Source organism: Gossypium hirsutum, chromosome D01 (assembly GCF_007990345.1).
Source record: "Gossypium hirsutum isolate 1008001.06 chromosome D01, Gossypium_hirsutum_v2.1, whole genome shotgun sequence".
Lineage (NCBI taxonomy): Eukaryota > Viridiplantae > Streptophyta > Magnoliopsida > Malvales > Malvaceae > Gossypium > Gossypium hirsutum.
In genome coordinates, this window is record NC_053437.1 from 16,054,258 (window position 1) to 16,074,681 (window position 20,424).

Consider the following 20,424-nt stretch of genomic DNA (forward strand, 5'->3'; position numbering starts at 1 on the left):
TAAACTATACTTTGAAAACCTATGAACTTACAAAATATCAACTTAATTCCATCAAAACTTTGTTTTAAAGCTTTTAAAATATTATAATTAAAAGGAAAGGGCTAATTTGACTTACCAAATTAAACTTCAAGCTTCAAAACCCCTATTTTCCCTATTTTCTTTCTTTCTTTCTTTCTTTTTTCCTTCCTTCCTTCTCTGCCCGTTTTGCTCTCTGTTTCGTCTCTTCTATTCTGTTTCTTTTCTTTCTTTTTTCTATTCTTTCTTTTGTTTTATGTATATATATAATATAATATATTATATTAATAATAATATAATATAAAAATATAATCATTACTATAATATAATAGTATTTTTTTAACACATAAAAATCTCAGATTTTTATACTTATGCGGCCTCAACCTTGGTAAAAGGAATAATTGCCTATTTGGTCCTTTTAACTTTTCTTTAATCTATAATTAAACTTTTATCACTATTGCAATTTAATCCTTTTTCATAATTAACTATCAAAGCGTTAAAATTTCTTAACGAAACTTTAATATTATCCTATTGACACTCCGTAAATATTTATAAAAATATTTACGGCTCAGTTTATAATATCGAGGTCTCGATACCTCGTTTTCGACCCAATTTACCTAATAATTTCTTTTAAATCACAAAATTCACTAATTCAAAAATATTTCTAACTTTTTCATCGAATTTAGTGATCTCAAATCACTATTCTGACACTACTGAAAATTGGGCTGTTACAACTTCACTTTATTTTAATTTTAAATGTAATTATAAAAAATTAAAATGTTTAAGATAAAAAGTTAAAAGATAAATTAAAATATTAAAATTTTTTTGCAATTGATATAGGCTGGTATTGGCTAGAATTGGCCAAAACACATTGGAACATGCGAAGCATATTGAAATCTTGACCAAAACGAAACCTAAGTAAAAGACTGGAACAGTATGGTACCGATTACTAAATTGGATTTTTCTACAGGTACTAAATTACACATTAGGTGAAATTTTTGTGGCTAAAAAAGACATTAACCCATTTAGTTTGCTTCAGATGACTTTAATTACTAGATTACCCCCATTGCACTGTTTAAAAAAAAAGGTTCTTAATGAATGCTGAGGCCTCGCTATTTTCATTTTAATTACCGGATTACCCCAATTGAACTATTTAAGAAAATGAAAAGGAGAAAAAAAAAGCTTCTTAATGAATGTTGAGCCCTCGCTATTTTCATTTCGTCACTTCCACTCTTCTCTGTTAAACGTTTCGCCGTCGTTGCCTACCATCGATTTGCTAAGGTACACCGGAAACGGCTTTCTTTTATCCTCATATATAATAATTTTATATTACTTTTTATATTTTTTTTTCTCGTTTCATTTCAAGTTTTAGAGTGTTTTATTCATTTTTTTTAAGAATTAGTTTGACAATAAACACAAAGAAAACGACCCTTTTTGTCCCATGATTGAGATTGTTTATTAGCTCCTCTTCACTATAGGTGCTCATGGGCCGGGCGGCCCGGTCTGGCCTGATGGCCCCCCGAAATATGGGTTTGGACAAAAAAAACGAGGCATATTTAGAAAACAGGCCAAGCCTCAGGCACCAATTTTTTGGCCCGAATATAATAAATATATATTTTTTATTTTTTAATTTTAAAATACTTTTTAAAAAAATTTTATTTTAAAATAAATTTTGTGTTTATTTAAAAAATGGGACGGGCTGGGCCGAGCTCGGGCTTAGGAATTTTTTCCCGAACTTTCTCTGGACAAAATTTCAGGCCCATATTTTGGGCCGAGCTGGCCCGAGTCTAGGACGTGGGCCAAAATTTTTTTAGGCCCGGCCCATGAAAACCTCTACTCTTCACCAATTTAAAGTCCCATTTTTCTTTGGCTTTTTATTGGGTGTTTTCATCATTTTTCTCTTTCTTTGTATGGTGGGTTATTTCTTGCTTCTAATTTGTTTATTGTTTTCATTATCATTGCATGAGTTTATGTTTTAAATATTGTTTCGAATTTATTAATATTTTAAAATACTTTTCATGTATATGTAATTTAATTTTAATTTCTCAGTAAGTTATATGTTATATAGAAACAAATAAATCTCAATTACATCTATTAAATATATTTATATGTAAAGATAAGTTCTAAATTTATTAATTGGTCCAATAACTTCACTTTATTTTAAATTTAAATGTAATTATAAAAAATTAAAATGTTTTTAAAATACAGTGCGATTTCCCCATTTCCCATTTCCCCTCTTCCACCGATTAAAATCCTTAAGCCCGTGCCGTCCCCCCTCTTTTTCCCAATTCGAAAATCAACCTTCACCTCCACCAATCTACCTCCACCGATCCACCTCCGGTCCTCCACGGCTCCACTCAATTCCGGAATCAGAGGTTAGAGCGGTGCTTCTACGTCTTCTACCTTTAAATTTCAAAGGTATGTTAACTTTTAAAAGGGAGTTTGCTGCTGTTAACAGTGTTAACCCTAGACATTTAGTTAGATTTTTTTCCCTCTCTTTTACGGTGCTTCTACCTTTGAATTTTCAGTTCTCGAATTATTTCTCCTCTGTATTTGTAAATCTTCAGTTCTTCACCTTTGTTAAATTATTTTTCATGTTTTTTGCTTTTTGCTTTTTTATTTTTGGATTGATGAACTGATTGATCTCTTTTATATTAATATGACCAATATGGTGGTTTTCTGATTTTGATTTTAAGACACTGAATCTTCGGGGGGGGGGGAATTAAATCTGGAATTTTGGAATGTGGATTCTGGATTGTATGTTCAACCTTTTGAATTAGCATTGGTTTACATCTTTCACGGATGTCCTCGAGACTTGTCCCATTTACCGACAAGTGTCACGGGTGAGACTCCTGTTAAGTGTGATTCACTTCTAAGATTCTTGACAAGAGATGTACTGGCCATGCTTTACTAATCTTGTGTCTGCCTTGTAATCTGCACATTTGTCATTGTTTGGATGCTGTAAGGACCCCTCCTCCTCTTTGCCTGCTTAGTCAAACCCATTTTCCAGACAAATCTCTCGCCTCTCTTCAGCATTGAAAATGATAATCTCTTCTTTGATGAGAAACATCCTGGCTTGGGAGAGACTGATTATTAAGAGTTTTATTCAACAAGTGAAGTATTATTTTTTTTAGCATATGGTTCCTGACATCTGGAAACTTGTTTTTTCATTTTTAGAAAGCAACTTATATATATATATGTATGTATATATATCTTTACCGTAAATTTGCCTTGAGGTGAGTTTTGTATTTCAATACGAAGCTATAGGATTAAGGGTAGCTGAGCACAATTAAGAGCAAAATTGTGTTATTCAATTATTATTGGATGAGAATTGATTTATGTTTTATAGAGCTTGTAATTTGCAGGGCTGAGATCACAAGCTTAGTTTCTTCATTTAATCTCATCTTTTTTGTTTTTTCTTTGTTTTATTGCAGAAACAAGTGACATTGAAATCGATTTGGCTTACCTTAGCTTCCTTTCCCGTAAGCTTTCATTTACATTTTCTTTTTAGAATTTAATTTAATTTAATTTAATTTGATTTTCTTTTATTTTACTTTGTACAACATTTTGCAATTAAATGCAGGATTAGCAGATTTTCTAGATGATAATTTGTGTCCTTATCTCAAAACATTGTTATGATTACTGATTCCTCTGAAAAAGAAGTGAACTTCCAAAATATTAGGGGGAAAGAAAAACTTAAATTTTGATTAAATTATGGTAATGTTATGCTAAAATTGATTATCTACTAGTAGGAAAATAATGGGATTGAGAAATGGAGATGCTTCTATTTATGAATTTGGATTGGATTTATGCAGTTTGAATTTCATTAATTTCTTTTTTGGTACATATGTAATTTAGCTTATAGAATAAGTATGACTATCTCAATTGTTTAAACGCAAAGGATGTTTTCTAGTTTAGGTTTATATATACAATATTATGCTTTCTACGTTTATACATAAATTTGAAATCTAATGAATGTTTTTGTTCCATTCAATTCTTATTCCTTTTTTGTTTGCGTTTTCAGACTCTAATTTATTAGGAATTTTTAAGTTTTAAATTGTTTAAACTCAATTGTTTTAAATTGTTTAAATTCAATTTTTAAGTTTAGGTTTATTAGGAATTTTTAAGTTTTAAATTGTTTAATCTCAATCCTTTAAACGCAAAGGATTACTTGAATTAAGTTTTAAATTTTAAATCATGTCAAATTCGTTAAAGTAGCTAATCATATTCTATTCTCTCTTATTGAACTAATTTCCACTCCATTAATTCAATATTTACATAGGTGCTATAACAATTTTGGTGTTTACTAAAAAAAAAAGGGCCGGGCAGGGCAGGGCCCAGGAATTTTTTCCCGGGCCAGGCTTGGACAAATTTTCAGGCCCATATTTCGGGCTGGGCCCGGGCCTAGAAAGTGGGCCTAATTTTTTCTGGGCCCGACCCAGCCCATCGATTTGCTAAGGTACACCGGAAACGGCTTTCTTTTATTCTCATATATAATAATTTTATATTACTTTTTATATTTTTTTTCTCGTTTCATTTCAAGTTTTAGTGTGTTTTATTCATCGTTTTTTTTTTTGAGAATTAGTTTGACAATAAACACAAAGAAAATGACCCTTTTTGTCCCATGAGTGAGATTGTTTATTAGCTCCTCTTCACCAATTTAAAGTCCCATTTTCTTTGGCTTTTTATTGGGTGTTTTCATCATTTTTCCCTTTCTTTGTATGGTGGGTTATTTCTTGTTTCTAATTTGTTTATTGTTTTCATTATCGTTGCATGAGTTTATGTTTCAAATATTGACGATGGGTATAAATGTGTTTTTCCCCCTTTTTCGATCAAAAGAAAATAGATTGACGATGGGATTACCAAATGCAAGCGGTGACTTGTCAACTGAAGTTGAGGTGGATGCTTTCAGACGCCTCTTTCCCCTTCGTTTCTACGAGAAACATCTTTTAGAGTCTATACGTCCTGATGCTCGTCCGCTTGGAAGAGCAAGAGAAACCACCATTGCCCTTGGTTAGTAAAAGAAAAAAGATATAACTATGAAACTTTTATGTGACATAATATTTCTTCATACTTGGATCTGATTCCTTTAATATCCAGGGGCTGTTGCATCTGCTAATGGTTCAGCACTTGCAAAAATTGGTTCAACTGTAAGTTTGTCACTTTCTCTTAATACATATACTGCTTTGTTTTGGCAAGCAATTAAGCTTGGAGTTTAATAATTAATTCCTTGCATGGCATAGACTATGTTGGCTGCTATCAAAATGGAGGTCATGACCCCTTCATTGGAAACACCGGATGAGGGTTGTATAGGTTTGCTGCCGTTAGCTGCACGCTTTCCTGTTTCTCTTTCTCTTCTTAAAATGCATCTCTTATCTCTCGTACTTTATCATAATTTCTTTTTCATTTTCAGCTATTGATTTCCACATGCCTCCAATTTGTTCTCCAATTGTTAGGCCTGGCAGACCGGCTGAGGCAGCACCAGTCGTTGCAAAGCAATTGTCAGACACTATTTTAAGGCATGCCAATTTAGTTCCTTGATTGTTTATTGATGCTGAGATGCACCCTATTAAGCCTGTTAATTTACTTGTAGTTGTGACGTGTGATGTTTATCTGTGCTGTAATTCTTTAGAATGCAAAGTCTGCAATTTGTTATCTCATCTTTGTGTGGATTCAATCATTATCTTCCTCTTCGCCTCTGTATTTACTTATGATTATTGATGTGATTATTGATGTGGATTCAATTTGTTCTCCCTCTTGCTTCTTACTGCTTGCTGAAGCACACTGGTCAGTTATTTTATCTAAATTTGTTGGTGGTTTCGTTTCTTTTGAATCTCTTTACACTTATAAATGTTCTGTTTCAAAACTGTTCCACTTTGAATCCTTTTCTTTCTGTTAGGTTCTCAAACAACCTGTCATGTGTAATTACAGCTCTGGCATGATCAATTTGAAGGAACTGTCCTTGGTTAGTGGAAAAGCTGCTTGGATGGCATATTTGGTACGTGATTGTGGTTTTTAAATGTCTTAATTATCCGTCTTAGGACTTTCAAGTTGTGTAAGAGTTCGAACATAAGCCATCTAGCGTTCATGCAAGTTGATATGGAAATTCAAGTAATACCATAGTGCCTTTGTTCTCCTTGAATACGGAAGTAACATAGTAGTCTGTTTTTTCAGGACATATACTGTTTGGATGCTGATGGTGCTCTTTTTGACACTGCATTACTCTCAGCGGTTGCTGCCTTTTCTCATTGTAAGTGTTTCTCTCATTTTCATCAAATACTATAACATCAATTCACCATGCCACTAAATATGATAATACTTGCCAAAAACAACCAACCTCTTCCATGAGAAAGAAGATTGACAATGAGACGGAAAAGAAAATTTGCGATGGTAAAATTGCTTTGTTCTTTTAAAGAGAAAAATGTATGACCGCCTAAGGAATTCCTCCGGTGTAAATTAAATTAAAAGTAGCATTTCATCTATTTATTAAGAGTGAGTCATAATAGGTTGACAAAAGACACTTGGAACATAATGCTCCTTTTCCTTCTGTTATCTTTAAGAAATTTATGATAAACCACTAAAAGCTATATCCACTTGATGCATTAACATACAAATTGATTTTATTTCAGGGTTGACATTCTGATTTTCATGCTTCTTTTAAGTGTGTGTCTGGCGATCTTGGGGTTTTTGCATGAATTATTTCCTTTAGTTTTAACATAGGAAACGCATTTTCATGTACCAGCAAAAATTACCACTGCTCTATCTTGGCAATACAATGATCAAAATTTGCTTTAGGAACATGGTTTCATCTAATCCATGATTAAAGCTTTTCCTTGGGTAAACCAAAAAATTACTAAATCTCATATTAGATGAGTGATTAGTATGCATAATTGGCAGTATAAATCTTGACCAAGCTTATTGGTTATAGAGCATACTTCAATGGTAAACCCTGTTGTAAAATATCCGCAATTTATACTTTCATGATATAAGATACAAAGCAAGGTCAACCATATGTTATGGCTGTAATCTATTTACCTTTTAATTTTGCCTAGCTTGCTGTCCCATGCAAAGCCTCTTTGTATTATCTGGTCTTGATATTCCCTCTGCAGCTACACTATTGATTTAATAGATTTTGTTTTGGAGTGTCTAACCTAACTGTTTTTATTTTACCAAAAAAAATTCCAGTGGAAATCCCTGTGGTATCTCTCAACGATGATGGAAAGATCGTTTTATCAGAGGAACAAGGACTATCTGACAGGGAACCAGTCAATAAGGAGAAGAGAAAAATTAATCTGAGCAGCGTTCCGTTTTCATTGACATGTGTACTTTACAAGAACTACATTTTGGCAGATCCTACTGCCGAGGAAGAATCTATTATGGACACTATTGTAACCGTGGTTTTAGATTCATCTAGTCAACTCGTCTCGCTTCAAAAACCAGGTGGAACAGTTCTAGCATATACATCAGCTATCCAGGTCAGTTGAATTTTTGGTCTTGATGTCCCTTTTTAGGTTTTAATGATGCTTTAGCAGCATAATACATTTTAGTGCTCTCATCATGGTGTATTTTTCACCGTTAACTTTTGAAGCCACCTTGACTCCAAGATTAGGCCTGAAGGTCATGTTCTTGTCCAAAGTTAAATAGTTTATAGAAATATAGGTTGTCATGTTCAGAGTTCAAACTTTATTTTATTTTTCTTATGATGCTTTACATTTTAGTGCTCTTATCATGGTGTATTTTTCACCGTTAACTTTAGAAGCCACCTTGACTCCAAGATTAGGCCTGAAGGTCATTTTCTTGTCCAAAAGGGAAATAGTTTATAGAAATATAGGTTGTCATGTTCAAAATTCGAACTTTTTGGTGCTTTGAAGTCTTTTTCTTTATGATGTGTTTGCCGTACAAATTGTTGTAAAATTAGGGTTAATGTAATTTTTGTCACTTAAACTTGACAACTAGGTCCATCTTGGTACTCTTAACTTTTTTTATTAGTCTCAGAACTCGGTAGTTTTTTGTAATTTAGTCATTGAACTTTGATTCCATTAAGGTGTGATGACTTGACACTAATACTGTACCATGTCAGCTTTTCCCAATTATATATATATTAGGTGATTATGTAGCACAATCTCAGAGCACCATGTCATCACACTTTTAACGAAGCTCAAGTTGAAGGACCAAATTGGTAAAAGTTGCAAGTTCTAGGACTAACGTGGACAAAAAAAGTTAAATACCAAAGTGAACTTAGTTGCCAAGTTCCAAAACTAAAAATTACATTAACCCTTGAAATTATATATTGTTAAAATTATGGTTAATGTAATTTTTTACCCCTAAACTTCGCAATTAAGTCCACTTTAGTATCTGAATTTTTTTTATCCACATTAGTCTTGGAACTTGGCAGCTTTTTCCAATTTGGTCCCTAAATTGGGTTCCATTAAGGTGCGAGCATAACACTCTAAGATTGTGCCACTTCTTCAAACAATCTCGGAGTGTCTCGTTATCACACTTTAATGAAAATCAACTTGCAATGACCGAAATGGAAAAGGTTGCCAAGTTCCTAAACTAACATGGGCCAAACCTAATTGCAAAGTTCAGGAGCTAAAAATTATATCAACCCTTAAACTTATACTGAACCAATGGACCAAGAGCTTGATATGAAAATAACTTTTCCATGGATGCAGGACTGCATTGCATTAACACGGCAAAGAGTGAAGGAACTTCAAAAGATTCTAGAGGAAGCCATTTCTGGTATGGAGGTTGACTAATCTTGCACCTACTAATTAAATGCTAGTAATTGATCTTTTTAAAATTATTGTTGTTTGTTCTATTGCGTTTGTTTAGTGACATTATTAGTTCAGGGACTGGTTTTTGGAGGGTGTAAGGAACCAATTCTAGTATGCTTAAAAGTGGCAAATTTTGTTTATTGCCTTTTGGTATGTTAAAAATGTTCCGTTTTTGTTCTATAGAATTTCTTAATGTTGAAAGTATATGCCAAGTCCCTCTGTTATAGGAACTGAATCAAATTAGTTCATTTACTATTAAATAGACTGATTTTGGCTTGTATTATTAAAAAGAATCAAATAATGTCAAATTGTAATAAAGTTAACATTTAGTGTTTGAAAAATTACATGAAAAATTAATTTTTATTCGTTTCTAGTTCAACTCCAAATAAAGGATTTTATTTGCAAAACCAATATTAACCTTGTCAAAGACGTAACTTTGTTGAAATTTCACCTTAATTGTATAGGGATTAAATTGATTTAGAGGAATTAATTTGATCCAATCTTTATAATAGAGGGGCCTACCAGGTAGTTTGCCATTTCTTAATTGTTCTAGAGTAACTAGAATGCTTGATTACAAAATTGGTCTCAAACTACACCACTTGTTCCACTGAGGTGCCCAAAGTTTTTTTTTTTTTTTATTGTCAAAAGTAGGCAGATAAATTATTCAATTTGGTCTGTTTTTATTGGTTGGTATTGTATTTTGAGGATAAAATGAGAGGGAATTATTTTTAAGATGCTGAAAATAAAAATAGGTTTCTAAAGAAAAATATGGTATAATTTGAGGGTTAATTTTAAATTTAAATTAATAAATACATGATATTTTATATACAAAATTAAATGTATCTGTATTATAGCCGATATTTGCATCCAAATAATTAATCTTTGGCTGAGAAGCCAATCAACTAGACCAACATTTTTTTAAAATCTTCATTCTAAATCTATGAGCAATTGTTAGATTTTATTTATTTATTTTGTTTTTAGCTTTGGATAAAACCTGATCGTATCACCTAAAAAATCCAAATTAATTAAATTTAATATTTGTTTTTTATATTTATATAATTAATTATTCATTAAAATATTCTTAAATATAAATCAAACCCACCCAATTTTATTACTTTTTTCAGTTTCTGGACGATTATGTCCATTTTTATTTTGTCTATATTTGCCTTAAAAGTTGACAATTCTTTTTAGTTTAGTCTTTATATTTGTGATGATATGTATTCTGTGATTGTATCAAGTCATTATTTCAAAATTAAAAATTTATATACAATTGAGAAAAGTTAATGTGACACAACTCAAAGTGTCTTAAGTTTAAGGATTAAATTGAAAAAATGTTAAAATTTGAGACTAATGAAAAAATTAAATATTAAAATTGACTTATTTATCAAGTTGAAGGATTAATTTGAGACTAATAATTTTTTTAGTCTAAACAAATATTTCTTTTAAATAAATCATTTTATTTGAGTCCCACCACATTCATTAATAATAATTAAATAATATAATATAATATAAAACTTTTAGATGTAGTCGTTAGGAATCCGAATCCCCAATTAGGGGTGAGCATTCGATCGAATCGAATCAAATCGAATCGAAAATTTTCGAGTTAATCGAGTTTTCGAATCTCATTTTATCATCGTAACTTTATTTGAAGTTTTCTCGAATTGAGTCGAGTGAGATAAAATTCGAATCGAATCGAATCGAATATATTTGTTCGAGTTAAATTTTAAAAAATAATTTTGGGTCCTTGTAACCATTGTCACCCATCGTAATAAAATTTGTCCACCTTAATCAATTTTTTTATTAACTTTCATCACCTCATAATTTATTTATTAATTTTTTATATACTGGTTAGCTTCTTTGCTTGCTTAGTTGTTTCAATTATCTTCAAATTCTTGTCACTATTTATTTTGGAATTAAAAATGTATTAAATGTAAAATATGATTTTTTTAATAAAAGTTATTTTAAAAATAAAATGTGAAATTGATACCAATATAAAATTTTAACACGAATATTTTATGGCATAATTAATAATTCAATTTTAATATAAATATTCAATATGACTAAACAATTCAATAATATAAATAATATAAAATGTGAAATTTAATTTAATAATATAAATAGTAGATATAAATAAAATTATTACTATTTATGCTTAGTAGTTTTTTTTGGATAATTTTTATTTTTTATTTGAGAGTAAAGGGTGAGAAGTAAAAGTTTAGGGAGAAAATAAAAAGTTTTGGGAATAAAAGTTTGAGGGAATGTAAATAGGGGGAGTAAAATTTTGGAGGGAAAATATTAAAAAAAATTGGAGGGGGGAGGGTTTGGGGTAGATGGGAGGTGGGATGGGAAGAGAATAAAATTTTTAAGGGAAAAGTGGGAGGGAGTAAAAATTTTGGGGAAAAATAAAAGATTTTGAGGGTTTTTGGGAGTAAAATTTTGAGAAAAAATAAATGGGAGAGTAAAATTTTGGTGGGAAATAGATTTTGGGTAGATTGGGGGGTTGGGGAGAGAGAGGAGTAAAAGTTTTGGGAGGAAGTGGGAAGGAGTAAAAGTTTTGAGGGAAAAGTAAAAAAGTTTAGGAGTTTGGGGTAAAAATGTAAAATATTATAGTTTAATATTCGAACTCCTAAACTCAACTATAATATTTTGAAATTCGAACTCAACTCGATTCGAACTCGAAATTCGAAAAAAAAATTCGAGTTGATTTGAATAACTCGATTAACTCGAATAACTCGATTCGTTTAACTCGAAATTCAAATTTTTTTCGATTTTTTTCGATTTTTTCGAGTCGAATCAAGTTTTGCTCACCCCTATCCCCAATGCGACACTATTCTCTAATAATTTCAAGCATAAATTTTAGGGATAATTTAACTTTTAGTACTTGAACTTGGGAATTAGGCTCACTTTAGTATTTGTACTTTTTTTTGTTTGTTTTATTTTAATCTTTAAATTTGACAACTAGATTCATTTTGGTTGTTAGGATCGTCCCGATTAAGCAACAAACAAGTAAAAATAGCAGAATAAATTGAGAAGATGAACACACAAATTTAACGTGGAAAAATCCCTCCAAAGAGCATAAAAAAACCACAAGTAAAGATAATTTTACTATAATGGCAAAATAATGAAGAGTACAAAAGATGGAGATAAAACCAAACCTCGAAAACTCGAAAAACAAAGAACCCTCAAAACGTAAACACAAAATTCTCTGAATGTGTTATGAGTTCTAATCTAATGGGTATTATTTCTAAGATTGTAAAAGAACCTATTTATAGGCTAAATTAGTAAGTCAAATAAACTATACTAATAAATGCTAAATATATTATACTAATAAATACTAAATCTTCTAGAAAGAAATATATTTTTGTTTAACTCGACTTGCAAGCAATCTCTTAGAATTTGGGTCACACAACTCTAACATTGGTCCTAAAACTTAGATTTTGTCAAAATCTGATGACGTACTCGGTATTACTGGAACAAGATTGGATTGGACAGATTGATGATTGATCGATATAATGGTCCAAATAAACTAGTTGAATCGATAGACTTAGAAATTGCTTGAAATTGGTAAAAATCAAGAATCGAGACAAAAGTTGACGGTTGAACATATTGAACAAGTTTAATATATATATTTTATTTTTATTTTTAAATATTCTTTCAGATTTTTATGAATTTTTAATTGTTTATTTAATTATTCTTGATCCGGTTGTCAACCAGATCAAAGTGATCGAATCAAGAATCAGTGGTTTGATTTTTGTCAACATTGGTTCGATTATTAAAACACTAAACATGACATTTTGAGATTATACCATATCATCATTTAAAAATGTATGCAATTTTTATAATTTTCAAGTTCAGATATCAGAATGGACCTATTTGTCAAGTTCAAGTGTCAAAGTGGACCAAAAAAGTACAGAAACTAAAGTGAACCTAGTTATTAAATTTACGGACCAAAATTTATATTGTCCTTGAATTATACATAAAATAAATATAAATCGAAAAATAATATAATAAAATCTATAATATAATGCTAAGGTTAAACCTCGACAAGTTCGAATATTATTTTCGACAGAGACTTTTTCTTCTAACTCTATTGAAAATTTGAATGCGTGAAGAAGCAATAGTTTCAACAAGGAAACCATTAAAAAGAATTAACATAATGATTTACTTGGCCCTCTAGCTTTACAAAAAAAGTCATTTTAGCCTTCCATTTATTTTGTTTTGTTTTTTTTATCTCTTTTAATCCTTGAACTTACGTTGTTTATCAAATCACTCCAAAATAGATGAAAAAAATAATGTTTATTAATTTTGCTGATGTGACATCCACATGTATGTCATAGTAATTAATTGTTTTTTAAAATAAAAAGTAAATCTTTTATATTTTAGAAAATTTTAATTGTGGGATTTTTTTTGAATTGAAAAATAATTAATTATTGATGTAGCACACACGTGGATGCCACATTTTCAAATTTAGCAGACGTTTACTTTCCATCTATTTTTTTGGTAGTTTGACATACAGTTAAGTTCAATAGTTAAAAGAGATGAAAAACTAATTGAAGGGTTAAAAGTCATTTTGTAAGGTCGGAGAACAAAATAAGTCATTATACCAAAAGAATTAAAAATTTCACAATCGATGATGTTTGAACCCATATATTAAATGAGGCACAAGTACAAGTTGGCTACGCGAAACCTCAACAATAATTTACATAAATTATCCCAAAAAATTGAGCTAATTAAAAACATCTATTGTCTTGGATCGAGTAAAAAGAAGCTCGATGTCTTTTAAACCAAACCAACTTGGACGAGCATCTCGAATATAAACACCTCTAGACCCAACCCATAAGCACTTAATTACAACGAGAATAAATTGCATCAGAGATCCCCAAACTATGATTCTCATTTTCAATGGGTTTCAAATTTTAAAAAATTTTGATTGTATCTCCTAATTTTCAAGGTTATGTCAATTAAGTCCTTTCATTACTAAACTTGTTAAATTCACTATTAAGCAAAATGACACTTTACTTTTTAAAATTTAAATTATGTCACACAGGATCTGATATATTACTTAACAACGAACTTAATGGTTTTAGTATCATAAGGACTTAATTAACATAATCTTGAAAGTTTAAGGATATAATTAGAATATTTTAAAGTTTAACAATTAATTTAAAATAAGTTATAGTTTAGGAGCCTCTAGTGCAATTTACTCTTTTAACGAGCTACATCCATGAATGACTAAGATTTCTTATTAGTAGCGTGTCAAAATTTCACTGATTGTGTTCTAAAATCATTTAAAACAAATAAAAGAATTGTTTAAAAGATCAAAGATTTCGACTTTTGATTTAATATTTAATGGCGATTTTCACTATTTTTATTTTTAAAAAAACAATTTAATTTTACATGTTTTTCATACACGATCTTCCTCTTCTTCATTAGTATGTCCTTAAAACTATCCAAATCCAAATCCAAATCCAAATCCAAATCCAAAAAACCCAAAGTAAATATATGGAGCTACGAACATTCCATCATCATCTTCTTCAAGTGTTTATGTTATTATCTTTGATAAGCAATTGTTACGCGAGATTCGTGGTGGAAAAGAACAGCTTGACGGTAACATCGCCGGAGAAGATTAAAGGAACCCATGATAGTGCGATTGGGAACTTTGGGATACCTCAATATGGTGGAAGCATGGCTGGTGTTGTGGTTTACCCTGAAGAAAACCAAAAAGCTTGTAAAAGCTTTGATGACTTTTGGATTTCGTTTAAATCCAAGCCTGGTTCTCTTCCTACCTTTGTTTTGGTCGATCGTGGAGGTACTCTATTTTTTTTCCTCAAAATTTTCGCCTTATAAGAAAAATTAATCTGTGGTTTTGTTTATTTGAGCTATAATTTGTTTGTTGTAGGGTTGAACGATGAGGAATTTTTGTGTTGTTTTAGCTAATTTGAGTAATTCCAAATTGGGGAATTTTTAATATTAGGTTTAAAGTTCAATTTGTTGGATTTGGTTTATTTATGGGGCAATAATTTATTTGTTAGTTTGGGATTTGAGGGTTAATTGATTTGGTTTTTCCATCTACTTGGATTTATGTTATTATTTTTTAACTAATTCATTTAAATAAATTTAGCTTTATCAGTGTCCATTGATTTCATTATCATTATTTATATATTTATTCATTCATTTATGTATTAATATACTTGTTTTCAGCTTTGCTTTAAGTTGTTTGGACGGATGTCTTTTTCTCTTTTTATCTTACTAGTTGTTTTCTGAAATTAGGTCCACTCTTTTAGCTTCATTTCCCTCCTTTCATAGGGATATAGCCTTAGAGGTGTCTACAAAAGTAGAGCTAAGTTTCTCTGATTCTTGGTTTTGCTTTAAGTACCAGTTTTAGACTCAATATCCGAACATGTGTACGGTGATATGATTTTTCAAAGATCCTTCTAAGTAACATGGGCGAGAGCTAGGCTTTTAGAAATCCAGTGTAGTGTTTCAACTTACTGTCCAGTTGTTATTTGAAACACCAGTGATGGCGGTTACTTTTTTCACAGATGTGGAGACGAATGGATGCTTGGAAAATAATGGTGGTTGTTGGCAAGATAAAACAGTAAATCTCACAGCCTGCAGGGTATGAATCAAAACATATTGAAATAGGTATCAAATGGCCTAATTTGTGCTAAAAACAGAGTCCATGTCGCGACATCAGGCGATGTTGTTGTGACAAGCTCTAGACTTTAGGCCACGACATGACGAGGAACTCCGTTGGCATAACGAGGCCAATTTAGTATGTCACGTCGTGATGAGGAACCCCTTACGTCGTGACGTCATCTTGAAGTTTAGAAAATGATGTAAATTAGTCCTTATTCGATCGCGGGTTAACTTTAGAGTATACGTAGGCTAGTATAAGTCCCATGAGAGGTTGTATATCATGTTTATTTTTTGAAATACTTATGTTTGCATGAATTATACCTTGACTTGAAAGTTATATGTTTGTAGTTGCTATGGCAATAGATGTAGCATCCTGGAGCTCAGGCTTGGCGATCAAGTTGGGTAAAAGGTATTACATTTAGTGGTATCAGAGCTACAGTTTAGTTTATTCTAGAATTGAACGTAAAGCGTGCTAAATTTAGAAATACATGCCACAATAACTTGTGATAGCGTGATGCCTTCTGATCCAAGATTCTGCTTTTTCTTATAGATAAACCTTGTCAATCGAATTGAACCGTGTCGTATCAGATAAAGTAGATAGTAACGTTCCTACTTCTGATTAGGAAGCTACAAATAGTATGCTTATTTCGCAAAGGCTTAGGAGTAAGGCAAAAAACGTCTTCCAAATGATAAACTAATGGTTCAATCAGTTAAATTGAGCTACCCCTTTAGCTCCACAGTCCCAAATGCAACCTCCACCCCTAATTGTGCCTCTTACGACACCCCTTATCCTCAGAACCCAAATTCGATAAATGTTCATTGACCCCCGATTTATAAAATTCAAAAGTGTGGGCCTAAAGAATTTAGAGGTAAAAGGATGATAATCTGACTAAAGTTGAATATTGGTTGGAAAATACTATGAGGGTGCTCGATGAAATGATGTGTATGCCGAAAGATTGCTTGAGATGTGTTATATCATTACTAAAAGAAGAGGCGTATTAGTTGTAATAGCTCGGTTTTTAGACCCTAGTCGGACAGTGGCTTCGGGACCACAAATTTGAGTCAGAAAAATATTTTAATATTATTTTCTGTGCTTATAGTATGTGAATTGACATGTGTGAAGTTTTCGTTAATTAATTTTATCGTTTGTGTGCCGATTTGTGAAAAAGAACTTAATCGTGTAAAATGAAAAAGTGGTTAGCTATTTGTTAAAGTGTTTTATTATTATGAATTTTCTAATGTGGGGTCCTTATATTGATATTTAGCCATCAGAATTATGCATGGACACATTTAGACAACCATTATAAAAGTTATAATTAAATATTTAAGGTTAAAATAGTAAAAAGTAAAGTAATATGTAATAAAATAAATAAAACATGTTGGTGGATGATATCCATATTGCCGAATCTTGAAAGAAAAAAAAGAAAGAAATCAGCAAGCTAGGGTTCAGCCATTTCAATATTTGATTAAGGTATGTTAGTTGATCGGTTTTTGATAATTTTTATGTTTTTAAGATCGTTGCTTTGTGTTTTAGATAGCCCAAGCTCTAATTTTTGGTATTGTTGATGAATTTGAAATTTGCCATTGATAATAGCTTATGGTTTTCGTTGTTTGATGATGGAAAATAAAATTTTGATGTTTGATTGTTATGTTTAATTAAGTGATTTTTTATAAAAATCCAAATTAGGGATTTATTGGTGAAATTAGAAAATTTAAGGGTCAAAATGGGAAATAAATAAAATTAATGTGCTGCTAGGGACATAGGGAGAATTCAGCCTAACTAGAGTTTAATGAAATTTTGAGTATTTTGTGTTGTTTTGAAATAGGGACTAAATTGTGAAAATTTGAAATGTTAGGGGCTAAAGTGAAAAATTCCCAATTATGTGTTTTTGGATGTAATTGAAGGAATTTGTAATTAAATACGTTAAATTTGAATTGATTTAGATCAAGAAAAGAAGAAATCAGAATTGGATCGGAGGAAGTCGAAAGTTGTTGATTAGTCGTTCTGATCCATTCGTGTCAGTACAAGGTAAGTACATAAGTAATTATATATCGTTAAATTTGAATGAATATGTTTTATAAGTGCCGAATTGAATTAAGCATGGGAGTATTACTTATGAGTTTGAATCGATCGAATTACGACGTCCGAAAGCTTATTTCTGGTTTACACCATGAATCCTTTGTTGCCTCAACTGCATCATATTTACCTTCTTTTGATATACCAACTCGATTTTTTAAGGAAACAAGCCGTTCGTATTCTTTGTTCGAGTCTAAGCCGAAACGAACCGCCGTTAAGACAAGAGGTTGTGGGGTATATGTTGGATAGAGGTTCCCAAATGTGGAGCCTAAGGAAAGCCAAAGCCAATTTTCAGAGAGTTTTGGCTACTTTTAAGTGCTTTTCCAATGCTCGGCAATGGTTCGATGAAATCCGCAAGTGGAATAATTCGGCAGCAACTGTTTTAGTCATGGCGATCTACTGCATTATAGTTTTTAAACCAGATTTGATATTACCAACAATGACTCTTTATAGTATTCAAGTTAGGATCCTCCAATGGAGAAAGCGACCGAGGCATCCAACTCATATCGATGTGAACCTATCGGTTGCCGGATCTGTGACAGCCGACAAATTGGACGAAGAGTTTGATACTTTCCCATCTTCAAGACAATTCGATGTTCTTCGGATGAGATATGATAGACTGAGTAGTATTGCAGGGAGAGTTGTGACAGTGATCAGTGACATTGCAACACAAGTTGAGAGGTTTCACTCACTGCTAAACTTGCGTGACCCAAGAATTACAGTGATGTTCCTTGTTTGTTGTCTTGTTGGACCCTTTATGTTATATTATTTAATTAGTCTTAAGGTTCTTCTTATTTTTGGAGGATTTTATGTAATGAGGCCTCCATTTTTAGGAAAAGATGTGCTAAATGCACCCCAGAATTTCTTCAGTAAGCTACCTACAAAAGCAGATTACATGTTATGAGTACACAGCGCCAAGACTTCTTGTAGGTTATTTGAGCCAAAATTCAATTCAGTAATTATAAATTCAAGTTTGAACAACTCGATTTATTAATCAAATCAAATTTGAGTATTATAATACCCGTTTCGAATGGTTTAATAGTCTAATCGAATTTTTATTTTTTTAGTATTTTTATATTATTAATTTATAATTTCATTATTGTATATACAATATTAACCTTAATTTTCCCTTCTTTTTTCAACCGAAACCTATGTTCACGGGAAGAGAGCTTCTGCTGGTTTAAACAGATAAACCCAACTAATTTGGTTTGATTTGTCTCAATTTGAGTGCTTTGGACAGTTCTCTAGTTATAAGATCCATCTTACCTGTTAGTTTTATTAGTTATCAATTTTTAAAATTTTAAGCTTGGTTAAAAAAATCAATTTAATTTCATATTTTTCAAATTTTCTAAAGTATTTTTATATTTTATAATATATAGTAAATATATATCATTGAAGCTCGAGTTTGGAGTCGAACTTAGAGATGATTATGGGTCGGATCGGGCCTCGATAGAATTTTATGACAAGGACCGGTTCGGCCCAAAAAAGTGGACTTAAAATTTTGTCTAAGTTCGGCTCAGATAAAAATGTTAAAACCTAAGTCCAGCCTGCTCGTATAAAAAAAATTATATTATTGTTTTTACATAAAAACAAATTTAAAAAATATAATACATCAAATACACTAAAAACATTAAAATAAATGTTTCTCAACAAATTGAAAATAAATTAAAAAATTTTATTTATACGTAAATAACACTAAAATAAGTGCAACTTAGCATGCAAATACTTTTAAAATAGTAGCAAAATTAACAATAAAACAAGAGTTATACAATATCAAAATAATAGCAACAAAATAGTAACAATATAATAGCGAAACTGCACCAAAAAAGTGACAAAACAGCATAAAAAAGCAGCAGGTTTTTTTTTCAGATTCGAGTCGACCTCGGGCCAAAAAAGCTTACCTAAGGCCCGGCCTGTTTAGAAAACGGGCATATCTTTTTTTGCCCAAACCCATTTTTCGAGCCTATATTTTTACCTAAACCATCTCACTTTTCGAGCAGACATTCGGGTCGGGACGAATAGCCCGACCCATGATCAAGTCTAGTCTAACTCGAGCCCTAAATTCCTTCTGTCCATAAAAAAATGTATATTTTATTTTCAGTTGGCCCGTAGACTTTTACCTAATGTGTAATGTAGTACAAATTAAATGTCCAATTTGATACACCATGTTGTCGTGTATCCATACGATCCAAAATTTTTAACACTATTTAATTCATACACTCACTTCACACCAACAAATAAATAGATACAATGTAATTTCTTATTATTGGTTTTGAAATTTACCTATAATTTTTACTGGCTACTTACATTTTTACCAAATGATTAAAATATTTTATTTTATTTTTCTTATTTCAATTTTCAAAGGAACAACAAAATTTTGAAATAACTTAAAATTTAATTAAGTGGTAAAAATATAATCAATGAATAAAAAGTTATATACAAAATTCAAAATCAAATACAATGACATGTTTCATTTATTCATTATTGTTAAATCATCGGTTAAGTTGTATTAAGGTTTTGGACACGATCTAAGGTTGTCAGTATTGTATTAGTGAGCATGCCCTTTTTGTTATAATATTAGTATGTATCAATATTAGTATATTTTAATGTATTTTTTTGAATTTATTAATATTTTAAAATACTTTTCATATCTATGTAATTTAATTTAAATTTCTCAATAAGTTATATGTTATATATACAAACAAATAAATCTCAATTACATCTATTTAAATATATTTATATGTAAAAATAAGTTCTAAATTTATTAATTGGTCCAATAGCTTCACTTTATTTTAATTTTAAACGCAATTATAAAAATTAAAATGTTTAAGAAAAAAGTTAAAAGATAAATTTTAATATTAAAATTTTGTAGCAACTGATACAGGCTGGTATTGGCTAGAATGGGCCAAAACACAT

General features: G+C 30.9%; 2 protein-coding genes across 13 annotated transcripts; both read left to right on the forward strand.

The window, feature by feature from the left end:
* The first annotated feature begins 1,166 nt into the window (after positions 1 to 1,166).
* Positions 1,167 to 8,945, forward strand: LOC107921769 (exosome complex component RRP43). 2 transcript variants are annotated; one of them, XM_041087159.1, is made up of 12 exons: positions 1,167 to 1,296; positions 2,224 to 2,433; positions 3,450 to 3,497; positions 4,298 to 4,474; positions 4,855 to 5,028; positions 5,116 to 5,165; positions 5,259 to 5,328; positions 5,429 to 5,534; positions 5,947 to 6,013; positions 6,190 to 6,265; positions 7,201 to 7,490; positions 8,691 to 8,945. In XM_041087159.1, the coding sequence occupies exons 5-12, from the start codon at positions 4,869 to 4,871 to the stop codon at positions 8,772 to 8,774; spliced, it is 903 nt and encodes a 300-aa protein (XP_040943093.1). In that variant the 5' UTR covers positions 1,167 to 1,296; positions 2,224 to 2,433; positions 3,450 to 3,497; positions 4,298 to 4,474; positions 4,855 to 4,868; the 3' UTR covers positions 8,775 to 8,945. The 2 variants fall into 2 exon arrangements, with proteins under 2 accessions (XP_040943093.1, XP_040943092.1); XM_041087158.1 differs by lacking the exons at positions 1,167 to 1,296; positions 4,298 to 4,474 and having other exon boundaries at positions 2,217 to 2,433.
* A 5,087-nt stretch (positions 8,946 to 14,032) lies between these two features.
* LOC107921770 (vacuolar-sorting receptor 4) lies at positions 14,033 to 18,489 on the forward strand. 11 transcript variants are annotated; one of them, XR_005909379.1, is made up of 5 exons: positions 14,033 to 14,601; positions 15,335 to 15,411; positions 15,780 to 15,840; positions 17,376 to 17,460; positions 17,671 to 18,489. XR_005909379.1 is itself a non-coding variant. In XM_041087162.1 (4 exons), the coding sequence occupies exons 1-4, from the start codon at positions 14,295 to 14,297 to the stop codon at positions 17,703 to 17,705; spliced, it is 504 nt and encodes a 167-aa protein (XP_040943096.1). In that variant the 5' UTR covers positions 14,033 to 14,294; the 3' UTR covers positions 17,706 to 18,489. The 11 variants fall into 11 exon arrangements, 10 of the variants coding, with proteins under 10 accessions (XP_040943096.1, XP_040943094.1, XP_040943100.1 ...); XM_041087162.1 differs by lacking the exon at positions 15,780 to 15,840; XM_041087164.1 differs by lacking the exon at positions 15,335 to 15,411 and having other exon boundaries at positions 14,065 to 14,601.
* The last annotated feature ends 1,935 nt before the right edge of the window (positions 18,490 to 20,424 follow it).